The sequence below is a fragment of the Antedon mediterranea genome, chromosome 5 (genome assembly GCF_964355755.1).
Source record: "Antedon mediterranea chromosome 5, ecAntMedi1.1, whole genome shotgun sequence".
Taxonomy (NCBI): Eukaryota; Metazoa; Echinodermata; class Crinoidea; order Comatulida; family Antedonidae; genus Antedon; species Antedon mediterranea.
The window spans coordinates 17,811,897-17,824,813 of NC_092674.1; the positions used below are offsets into that span (position 1 = coordinate 17,811,897).

The 12,917-nt window shown below is 33.9% G+C and overlaps 2 protein-coding genes and 1 long non-coding RNA gene across 5 annotated transcripts in view; all 3 read left to right on the forward strand.

The window, feature by feature from the left end:
* Positions 1–12,917, forward strand: part of LOC140048615 (gephyrin-like) — a 219,957-nt gene that overhangs the window by 106,589 nt on the left and 100,451 nt on the right. For all 3 annotated transcript variants that reach the window (XM_072093368.1, XM_072093367.1, XM_072093369.1), the window contains one exon: positions 9,397–9,510. In XM_072093368.1, coding sequence (XP_071949469.1) covers positions 9,397–9,510 — 114 coding nt within the window. The remainder of the gene's footprint in view (positions 1–9,396; positions 9,511–12,917) is intronic.
* On the forward strand, positions 1,776–2,498 carry LOC140048577 (uncharacterized). Its single transcript, XM_072093324.1, is given in 3 exon segments — positions 1,776–1,927; positions 1,930–2,048; positions 2,086–2,498. Coding segments are annotated over 3 exon segments (621 nt in total). The 5' UTR covers positions 1,776–1,791; the 3' UTR covers positions 2,452–2,498.
* On the forward strand, positions 9,819–11,183 carry LOC140048616 (uncharacterized). Its single transcript, XR_011845102.1, has 3 exons — positions 9,819–10,188; positions 10,545–10,664; positions 10,823–11,183. It is a non-coding gene; the product is annotated as an uncharacterized lncRNA (long non-coding RNA).

A 12,917-nucleotide genomic window follows, 5' to 3' on the forward strand; every position in this document is an offset into this window, starting at 1 on the left:
AAAGTTTCTATGGATTAAAAATGGCATGTTCAACAGAAAGTTATGCGCGCACGCGCGTTTAAAATTTCAAAATGCGAAACATCAATTTCTAATCAACTTTTTACGCGTTTCATGTCATTTTGAGCATTTCATAAATTCCCACACGTGCGCAATTTTTTAACGCGCCCGTGCGCACGTAGCGCAAAGACATCATTTTTTTGCTTGATTTTTGTTTTTTCTGTCTTTTATAGTATATTTACCAATTTTCAATCAATTTTGCCTTAAAATCACGTCATACGAGCACGTAGAATTAAAGAATTTGCGCGCAATCTTGATGAAAAAGTTCAAAAAAATGTCAAAATTATGCCTTTTTTTAAACAGTCATAGATTCTAAACTATGTGGTGAACTTTTTTATAATTACATATTCTGATAGTAGATGAGTTGTAGATATCGAATCATGCATCAATATGGCTAACCGGACATTGTGACGTCATCGTATGGCCACTCGAATTTAAAATATAGGATTTTTGTCTCTTTCCTCATAGCTCGTCACATTTAATAGAGCGCATCTCCACATATTTGTTTTCCATTTCCCCCCATTTTTTTATATTGTCTAGGTCAATCAATTATCTTTCGCATGATTCAACATTTTTTAAATTTTTATGACGTCATCATGTGCAAAAGCGTAAATAACTTTGGTCACTTATTTTCACCTATTCTGCACTGTATGTAGTACGTATACAGTATAGTGTATACTGTATATACTTAGACGTGTCACAAAATAGAGGGCGCACTAACATTTTTTCAATGGAAAAATCGTTTCTCTGCGCCCAATATTCTAACGTATGACGTGCACGTGGCTTTTGCGCTGCGGATAACCTAACTCGTCCGTAGTGACGAGTTCAAATCTAGTGACATATTCTGTCTGTTTGACATATTATTGAATTTAGACGATTTTCAAGAATTAAATTACTTATAATGTAGGTTGTCTAGAGCAAAATAAGGTTAACTTGCAGATACACTTTAACTTTGTTTAAAAATGAACGGCAACCTCAAAAGAATTCACAAGTAAAAACAATCAACAAGTGATAACGCGAGTGGTAACCACCGATTTAGGGGGAAAACTGATCACACACATCCACCATCCCATGGGAAAGTGAACGCTGACAAAGTAAAAGAGGCAATAAAGAGAAGAGCAACCACAACTAATGAAACACACAGCAGATCTTAATGGCAACACGTCTCCGAAGAAGGTAGGCTAGCTCTTCCAGAAGTAAATAACATGCGAAGAAACATTCAAAGGCATAGGCAGATGAATAACCCACAGGTGTGGCTGATTCAGGCATGGCTGACCCAAATCGTTTCCTCCTGTTTGCCACAGAAAGAAATCTTTAGGTATAAGCTTTTCCTAAATTATATAATCTTTAAAGTCATAAAATGTATTACACAAACACAGCAATCAACACATGCATGCATAATGCGTCTTAAGATTGATTATTTATTGTGGTTTTTATTTATTTATATTTATAGATATATTATTTTAGATGAAATAAAATTGGTTTTTGTTTGTACATATAAGTAGGTGGGACTAAAAGATTTTTATCATCGGGAAATATGCGTAAACATTTGTGTGTGTATAACATTTAAAGTAGGCCTATGCATGGAGGTTACATAAGAAAAGTTAAATAATTATAATTTAGTTGGACGTTCTATTAACAGAGATTCTACTGGGCAATAATATTATTGGTTTGTTCTTCGTTCAAGGTCCTATCAGCAGCTAATTCGCAGACGGAACATTTAAGGTCGTCCCAATGATCTTTTTCCAGCTCTGGACCATTCATGGTGTATATGAGGGCCATGTATTTCCCCTCGTCTACGCACTCCTGCGAAACAAGACACAAGTGATGTACACACGTGTGTTGGAAGCCATTCGGGAACATGGTGACTTCATCCCACATCAATTTGCATCGATTCTGAAATGGCAGCAAAAAATGCTTTTGTGGTTGTATTCCCGGATGCAAATACCAAGGGATGCCTCTTTCATCTTTGTCAGAGAATTCATGAAAGGGTAAAATAAATTGTAACATCTTCCTTCCCAAAAATAGTAAAATAAAACAATTTTACACAATTAATAATATATAGATGGTTTGCATTTACGTTAACAAAAATATAAAGATACCGAGCAGTGCTTCCAGGCTCTGGTGAGTATGGTGCAACCACAGCTTCTTCCTATTCTCAATTATTTTGAGGAAACATACATCGGCAGGCCTCAAAGAAATTAGGTCCCACGGTTTTCACCAAGAATGTGGAATGTACATACAGAAACACTAGCTGGTGAGGCGCGCACGACCAACAACGTCGAAGGATGGCACAGTCGCTTCCAAATTGGTGTTGGAGCTGACCATCCTACTTTTTGGGTGTTCCTTGATTGCCTTAAGCGAGAACAGGCAACAAAAGGAGTCTATATATAAATAATATATAATAATAATATTTAGATTTAAAATTTGACTCCCTATATAATAACTCATCATCATAGGCCTATATCATGAGTCAAATTTTAAATCTAAATCTGGCAATTTAACATCGTAACTTATAATGCATTAAACTACCTCACTGACTTAAAATGTTACTTTAATGGTTAATTCAATTTTAGATTGTCATCTAAAAATATGATTATAATAAAGTGTTTGTGAAGGTTACATTATAAAGTACTCTTATTTTAAAGGCCAAATAAAGTGTTATCTATCCAGTACACCCTATGCAAAATATTATTTAAGATTGAACATGTAATGTAATTCAATATATTGGCCTAAATATTTCGATTTTAATGATACTTTTTTATGTTAAATATACTTATACATCAGTTCAGGCAGAGTCTTTTCACTTTTGATTAAAAAGTAATCAATTTAGTATGTAAAGTGTATTCCTAAATATATTAGCTTTGCAGTTTCTTGTGGATGTGATGAGCGTGTGAATCAACTTGAAATCAGCCATGCAGAACTGGTCAACAAAGTGACATCCATCGAAGAAATCCTAAACCAAATTCTCGTTACAAATCAGGCTGAATTACTCGCCAATTTTTCACAACTTGCCACTCATCAACCAACACAACATCATCACCCAGCACAAACCAACCAACACAACACCACATCAACCAAAACCACATCACCACCCAGCACAAATCATCCAACCAACACCACATCAGCCAACACAACATCATAACCCAGTACATCTTATAAATATCGGATTATCATCACGAGTAATGCTAACTGCCGGTCCAGATGGAGTCATTATGTTAGGTGGTGAGTTACCCGTTGCAGAAGAGAAATACCGCCGTGCTGCTCTCGCTGGGAACACAGCAACATCATTTACCAGACAATTGTTAGACTGTGTGTGTTCCATCCACACATATTGGCGAAATTCAATTTACAGGGGAAATCAACCAGAGTTAATGGAAAAGTATTCAATTGGGATCCATTGCTGCTGAACGAGATGAGAGCAATATTTAAGCAAGTGGAGTCAAAATTTCCTGGCTCTACCTCTCATCAAGAAAGGGCAATCAAGGAAGCGGTAAATGCCGGGCGCATCGCGCTGGACGCCAAACTGAGCTAAGTTTAATGTAAAATGTTATATATGACTTGTATGTATGATTTGAATTGTGTTTTTTTAATAAATGAAATCTTGTTTATACTAAATTGTTGTTCTTTGTTTAATTAAATACCGGTATATATTACACAAATAATAATATTAATGTTTATGAGTTGAATGGTGCGAATATTTCATTCGTTAAAAGATTGACTGCTCTATTTAACAAGGCGGAGCTGAGTTAAAAAGAGCAGTCAATCTTTCAACGATTGAAATATTCTCTCCATTCGGAGAATACAAAACATTAATTATTTGTTTTACAGCACGATATGTAATTAACATAATTAATTACTATGAAGTCCGTGTCTCAGAATGTAGTGGAAATGAACATTCATTGACAACTACATTTACTTACGAACAAACGGCTACTTTTGTTGTTTACCGCCGTGTAGCAAACTTGGCAAAAGATCAAAACAGATCACGGCGGAGTAGCGAACGCGCTTGCTGAATTTCTATTTATAGTACAGGTGAATTTACAGTTAGTATCTTCTAATAAAACTCAAGAGGCTTGTGTCTACTGTTCAAACTTGTTTGCAGTCGCGGGAACAACCTCATTACCCCGTACCGTCTTTAAAGTTAATACTCACATAATTATTTCATAATTCTCATCGTTACATTCAACGTTTGTAATAGTAAGGTATAACAACATTGTATAAATCGAAATTGTAACAAACCATCTCTAAAATTGAATAATATCGTCATTCAACACTTAGTGAACTATTTAATTGTTCTGTGCTAGTTAGTAAACATGAATTTGTTCACTATCATTATTTTTTTTTTTTTTGCCTTTGTAAGAAATTACACCCGCCTTAATTTTCCCAATTATTTTATCCTACAAATTAACTAGAATAATGGAAGATTCAGAACCGAACACTGATTTATTAATGTTTCTTGCACATTTTTAATATGTCCGTTTTGATCATTTTCTTTCATTTGTACGGTAATATTTAGCATATTTTAAGCATAGTTTACTTCAACCATTTAGACTTTTTCCAGGCTTTTTATGACATTTTTAAGAATAATTAAAAGCGATTTTAAAGGCCAGACTAGGTTGGCGGCTGTTTCAGTTTTTGCCCCGGACCAAATATCGCTGATTTTTTTAATCTCTTCACTTTTCATCTTTTTGAGGGAAAGCAAAGTTTCAACAAAATGAGTACCTGTATTTACTCTATCTACTGTATCTATATATAAATTATGGTTAATTCTGACATAGGCGAGCACAATGGAAAAACTTTGGTACAAATCTCTGCCTTGGATACCTACCTGATCTATCTCAGATGTACCGTGAAATGTAAATTTGATAACATTAGTTTTCACTATTACGATATTGTTCCATATTTCTATCTTAGGAAAATATTATAAAGAGTTTTTAAAGAAAATTTCTGATTTAATCGGTAGATTTTCAACTCAATTTCAATTGTATGCGGGTCAAAGTAATTTCCGGGTTCACGATGAGTTCACCTTGCAACCAGGGAGGTGACAAAATATTTGTTATACCTCCCTGTTGCAACAACCTGGTTTTAACTAAGTCGGCCGTTATTTTTGTTTATTTTCGGAACGGACCGCGCGTGTGAAGGTACAGTAGTTTAAAAATAAAAATTATACTGCAAATTAATAAAGATCAAATTAAATATACGCCATAAAGCATCGGAAATGTGGGGAATAGTATTATAAAATTACATAAGATTAAGATCTGATGATAAGACATTTTGTTTAAAATCGAATGAAATCCCGATAGCCGAGTTTATTGAGTAAGCTGGCAGGATTAACTGTAGGCTATCTTTGTCCCGTTAGGACCGGGATGTCTGCCCATGTTGCAAACCGTCTAAAACGTCTTCTTTCTTGGGCCGAAACTTTGTCGCGTAAGTTAGTTTCAAAAGATGTTTAATATAAATAATGTATTAATTATTATGATGGTATTTATTTTAATAAACGTCTCCCCAAAAAAACATCACTTTGAAAAATAATCCCCAGCCCCTCAACCCAACTATCTAATAAACGCCCATCCACATTTATACACACAATATTGTATTATATTTATAATAACACAATTATACTATTTGTAGTAGAATTCATCGCACTATTATCTACAATTTACCAAGCATTTGTTATTCTTTTTTACCACTTTTCAAATCTATTAGAGGATTTCATTTGATTTTAAATGTTACCATATTATTAAAACTAAAAAATTAAAAATATCCCTCTAATAATCACCTCCCTCAAATGAACTCCACCTCCCCACTTCCGCCCTATAAGGGCCCTACCAAACAATAAACACTATACTTTAATTTGTTATTAATCATCTAAGACACTGTGAAACAGAGTAAGGTTAGTTTTACGAATGTCAAGCATTTTCAATAATGGTAACCGACAGAAAACGTACAAGGAGAACGTCCTTCTTAAACCTTTTTACCCGAGTCATTATCATTCCGAGAACCATCGTCTATACTTCCTAGAGGGGGAGCGAGCAAACCCTCTATTTAGAAGTAATTCGGTAAATCGCGCCTAACTTTTAGAATTTTTACTTGATGGTATGTAAAGTTGGTTCGTACTTTCGGTACTGATTTTAACCACCTGATGTAACCCTGTTTACTAATTAAATTAAGTTAGATAATTAGTTATTGACGATTAAAACGAATTTAGGTTCAACAATTTGCCCCAGATAGGGGTGTTTTCCGATCGTGGTATACACTGTCTAATGGATGTCCATCTTGAAAAATACCCGCCACAAAAATGCGAGGAGGCTTCGCATTTTCCTATCTCCTCCTACGATAATTGTTTTTAATAGCTGAAAACCGGTTGAACAGCTCGAGTACAGTATCATAATGTTGAAGACAGGCCGATTTTCTTAAAAAATACTATTTTGATAGATTTAATATACGTTTATACAAATGTATTGATTTGCGATGAATGGAACATTCCAATCTCTGTGTCGTTCCACAAGTGTCTATTCCCTCAGGCGTCGTAAAGGAAAGTACTGTATATTCATAACAGAAATTCGATCCATTTTTTTTTCAATCTGTGCTGCAGAGGTTGGATATAATTTTTTTTCACAAATTGTTTAACATTATATATAAACATACGTCGTAGTGTATCGTTACATGTACTGTACTATTTCAATCGACTACGACGGTGATAGTTTCAACAAAGTATTACATCGCAATGTTTTACTGTGTTTTAGTGGTATATTATTTGTAAAACATGTCAATTAATATTTCGTTACAAAATAAAGAATATATTTAAAAATTGTTCCTCTTTGCACCCATCCTCTTCCCCATCTCTCAACCATAATGTTACATACAAAACACAAATTAAGTTTGTTTAAATTTGACTTAAACAATTGGTCTCATTTTGTGACAACTTTCTCTTTCGGAAGTAATTCCCAGTGTGCTAATTTTAGTTGAGTACATAAATCACAGTGTCTATTTAATCGTTCCTGTAAACGACATGTATTATTGTCCTGCATTATTGTACATTTGAAATCGCCAGTTTTTTAACGCTGAAATTACTGTGTATTCGAGAACCATCTGTGGGCACGACCATCTAGTTTGCCTAATTTACATATGTCCTTGTAACCTTGTTTGTTTATCAAAATAGGATCATGTTATTATGTAATAATCGAATGCTTTGTTCTGAAATAAAATGGATATTTCATGGAGAGATTATTATTTCTCCAGGATTATATGCAACATTTGTAATTAATTATTTTGCTGCAACAATTTATTTGTACAATTCCTCCATGGAGGGAATCAGACTTAGGCCCTGTTCAGACCCATGGCATTATAGCTTTTTAGGCTGACATATCCTGTATCATCGATGTGAGATGTGATTCAACAACACAAAAAAGGCCAGAATAAGGCCTAACTAGACTACAAACAACTGATTACCATTATTAACAAATGAAATAAATAAATGCACCTTGTATTTAAACATAGGGACTACGATCCTGTCTCCTTAGGCCTAGCTAAATAAAAAAACAAGAACAAATTCAGTACACAAGGGGAGCTGTGTCTTTTTACTTGCAAGCTAGGGTTATTTTCAACCGACCAATCACAATCAATTTTTTTCTTTCTGGTTAACACATTCTCACATCTCCATGCATGAGGTCTGTTTATTTTCATAACAACACAAGAGCCTGGGGGAAATGTTTTTTACTACAAAATAAAAACAAGAGAAACATAAATTTAGCTTTACTATATTTAAAAAAAAATGCTGAGGTATGTTTTTTTACTGCAACATTTTACAAGGTCATATTGTCCTAATTTTTTAGGCGGTGGACATCGAGTCACATCTTCCACAGGAGCACCACGCTTTACTGTTTTTTTGCCATTCTCTATCATGTTCTTGGCCTTCTACCACATTATCATCATCTGTATCATTTCTTGGCTTTCCTGTGAGGGCGTGTGGCGCAGTGTGTTGGACGTTGGACTACCGATCGTCAGACCTAGGTTCGAATCCAACTCTCGCCGCATTGCTTGTATCCGTAGGCAAGATACTTTACTTACGTTGCCTCTCTCCACCCAGGTGTATAAATGGGTACCCAGTTAGATCTAGACACAACTTTGCACTGGTTACCGGCTGCATTACGGGAGTATGTTTCCATACGTGTTTGATCCCAAAAAATACTGGGGTAATAATCCTTGTAAAGCGCCTTTGAGCATGATTATTCATGAAAAGGGTGCTATATAAATGTGGTATTATTATTATTATTATTTTCATCTTGGCTCTAGTACTAGACCGTATTCCATTATTTTTTTGCTGATGATCTTTAAACTGTTTTACTAAATCTAGACGATGAGATCGAGAATTTCAAACTGTGTCCCAGCGTGGAGGATGTGGAAGCGAAATCGAGCACCTTCAGTAATGTCAGTCTCGTTTTTGTTGACAAGATGTCTGACCATATAAATTTTATTTTAAAATTGCTTTATATATGTTACCAATTCTTGATCACATCGTGTTTATTACATGTTATTTATTTGTCAATGTGCTTCATTCAGCATTCCTTTAATGAAATATATACTACATTAAATAATAATAAACAAGAAATATTTCTTACAAAAAACGCTGATCGACATTTTAAAATTAATCATTGTTCTTTCTTCAGATATATTTATGATTAATTATTAAAAAGATATCCTTTAATCACAAAAATACATACAAATCAAAGATAGTTCCCTCTAGAGACAACGTGACTTCACAAAAATTCTTCCCAGTCTGTTGATTCGCGTCAACCAATCAAAGGGCGAGAATCCAAAATTGTTCAACTTTTTGGGTCCAGCAGCTGGGATCTATAAATTATAGTCAAGTTTGCAAAGTCGCAAAACTGTCGGCCTTAGGTACTATAACTGCTGCTTGCTTTGAGTAGTGAGTAGTCCTCATAGGACGTAGCTGGTTAGAGCAGCAGCGTGAAAAAAAAAATAACAACTTAGTAAAATAGTTAGAATATTACAGATCATTGAAAAACTACAGTTTTTTTTAATCATTTTCGAGATTTAAAAGATAGGTTTTGTTGAGGCTCCAAAAAAAAAGTCCTTTGATATCTAGTAGTAACAAAATTCAAAGCTTTCAACTCATTATTGTAAAATTTATAACCTTAAATAATGCTTCCAATTTTAACTGCAAAAAAAAATTGTTTTTTTCACTCACCGAAACATACTTTTGAATATATATAATTGGATTTAAATCATATAATAATTAATTTTTTCATTGGGATATCAATTTTTAATTTATTTTGTTTACAGTTTATACAGTAATCAAATTTATCTCTGTAGGAATGTCTAGAAATGGTACTTCCTTGTTTGAAGCATGCAGTTGATCAATTGAATGGTGATAGAGACCAGATAGTAGCATCTCATACATCCTTATTTTCTTCAAACAGCAGGCAGGTTGGTAATTTTCTCTGTATAAGAATTTAATATCATTACCATCAAGCATGTTCTGTGTTTGGCATTTTTTTGGTTGATAATTTACTGTAGTTCTTCAGGTAGAAAAATTAATCAACTCCCTTGTACATGACATTTTCACGCTATTACAAACATATTTAACACACCAACAAGAAGTGTGTTGTACAACACTAAAGAGACTCTGTAATGAGATTTTAATTGAGAATAAGTCCACTTGGTTGAATCATAAACATTTTTTCTGTTGGCGTGATGGTGTTCCTAGGTTATTGTTTTGACATCACATTAAAGATGTATTGTCCCCCAAAAAATGAAAAATAAAGATGAAAAAAATCAAATTTTGAATAGACCGTTTTGTAGTTAACATAAAGTTATTCACTTCCACCGAAAAAAAATCCGAAAAAAATATGGATTTCGCTTATAAAAAAATCAAAATAAGTTTACCATTTTTTCGAACTCATCGGCTCAGAAATTAGGCCGGTAGAGCTAACTCATACATATGCATGATATGTTAATGAGCATCCACACAGCAGAGATCTGATCTAACAATGGACGATGCACGTTGTATGTACACAACAACACCACCAGAGATCGACGCGACTCGACTGTGGGTTTCCCTGGCCTGATCGTATAAATATGTAAAGCTGAGCTGTTAATTTGTCGGTAAGTAGGCCTAGACGGTTATTTTAAATATAATAATATATATAACGCAATAATAACAGGAAGGTAAATTAATTAACTTAGCCTGGGATTTTTTCAGTTCAGGGCTAGGCTAGAATAATTGATACATGCTGCTGCATATTACTAGGCTAGTAGCAAGCAGACTGTGACAATCGGGTCCCTGCAGAAGATGCCCAGCTAGGCCCTATACATTGTACTCTTCATAGACTGGCCTAGGCTATATGCCATCAATCTTAGCTACATTCCGAAAATACAGCCAGCTTGCTGTACCATATATATTTACAGTTGAAGCTTGTTTAACTAATTTTTATGATAAAAATAAAACAAACATTTTTCAGGGAAAATGGTTGCAATACAAGCCTGAAATTGAGAACCTTCCAGCAGCACTGTACAAGTAGTCAGAGGGGAAAAGCCAGCTTAGCCATTTTACAACACAAACAAATGTTCTCTGTACTGTAGTAAGTCAAATATTTATTTTCAATTTTTATAAGTTATAACATTATAAGTAATGTGTTTTAATTACCTTAGAAAGGTAGTATACTTATTTGACTATTTCAAAGTAAGCAATTTCACTAGCCTAATTTTGCACTAAATATGCATGATCTATTTTTTCCAGATTTTCATACTTTGCTTTTACTTTTTTAAAGACGTTGAGCTGATGAAGACTGGAACAGAGGTTACCCAAAGACAACAATGATAGACTCGGTATTGGAATATGATTGGATATTGCAGGAAAAATATTTCTGACTCTCCTGCTGCATTCGGCCAATATGTTCTTGTCCAGCTTGTAAAATATTGTATAATTTTTTTTGTATTATATGTACAGTATATTATTTTGTAAACATAACATTCAATAAATAAAAAAAAACTACTACAACAGTACACAGGATAAATTCTTCAAATTTACTTACACTTCATAATTTTACTGTAAATATTACAGTGCAAAAGGAGTTAATAAAATATATATATACAGTATATCTTATTGAATTCCTGTATTGTTTTTTGTGTCAATTTGTCTACTAATTATCAATGTGTTGATTGTGGCAGTAATTACGACAGCTATAGTCTTCTAAGATCGCTCACATCCATTACAAAGTGTCATTTTAATAGTAAGAAACGTTTCAATAAATTGTGAATGTTGCCACTGTACGATACATTTTATGTTTCTCACTACTTGCTCTTATTGTTCAATCAATCAACCTAAAAAAAAAAAGAAATTTGTGTCAAAATATCTGCATAAAATGTTTATTTGCGGAATGTTAATTTGAACCTATTGCATTTGATACAGAAAATATTTTTAAAATATTGCATCAGTAAAACATCCAAAACAATATTTAGATTTTCTTTTTTTTTTAATTTTCACTGCCGAATAGATAGTTGAAATCTTTAAAAATTAAACCAATTCATCATGATAGAAACAAAAATACATCCCTTCTGGTGGTGGCCTACTGTAGCCCTAGCTAGCAGTGTACTGCCTAGGCCTAGGCCTACTACACTCTACTTCTAGAGACAGAAGTAGGCAGCAGAAAGTTAGGCTACTCGAGACTGTCAGTGCTAGTAGTAGTAGTAGCTAGAGTAGTAGACTAGGCCTAGTAGTACAGTAGCAGCAAATTCGGGCCTAGGCCTAGCTAGGCCTCTCCTGTTAGCGAAACAAAAACTCACCTAAATGAATAAGATTCAACATCAAAGTTACCAACTGTAATTCTAACTTAGCATTCTGCTAGCTATAGTTTCTGTGTTTTCTTCAAGATTCGTCTCGCATCACTACTCGACTCTCTCGCACGCATGCATTGCTATCGTTGTTGGCTGTTGATTTGGAATTTGGAAAGCATCATCATCCACACGATGTATCCATCCATACAATATGAATATTTATGAGCTAACTCAGGTCAAGGGTTAAATTAAACCGGAACACATTTGTCTTCCAGACAAATAGCTTCCGGTTGGTTAATTTTTGCATTAAATTGCGATTTTCCCATGTAAAAAAATTATTTTTTTCAATCCAAATTGAGGTCAAAGTGAATAACTTTTATGTGCAATTAAAATGGCCTATTCAACAAAAATATTGAAAAAAAAAAATTTTTCAGGGGGACAATACATCTTTAAATAAAAGTATATGCTGTGAAAAATCTAGTTAGATAGTTATGCTTTTTTGCATATTGTAACCAATTAACATTAAACGCTAAAAGAAAACAAATTAGCATAGTTTTATCCTGATTTAAAATTTTGTTTTGTTTTCAAATTTCAAAAGAAGATTTAAAAATCAATAACTCAACAAACTAAATATTAAACGAAGTATCATCCTTTAATCCTTAATAAACACATATTAATCGATAATGCATATGAGTATATACATGAGGAAAATACAACTTTGGATTATGAACCTACAGTATAACACTACACAGATAAAATTGAATAAATTCATCTCCTTCCCAAAAATATTTTTAGAATCAAATTTTCGTTTCTAGTGAAGGACAAATTAACGTTGAACTTACCAACGTTTCGTGCATTAGCATCGCACTTTTTCAAGGTAGTGGTGTCAGCTTGATTTGCCGACACTGATCATGGCATAGTCACGTGATGTTGTTGTGATATGCGCCCTCTCTGAGTTTTTACTTGAATACATCTGGGTGAATCCCAGAGGGGTCCGCCCCGACCGGCCGTCTCACTTCTAACAGGTCATCATATATGTGTGGCAGCCACTTTCCTCC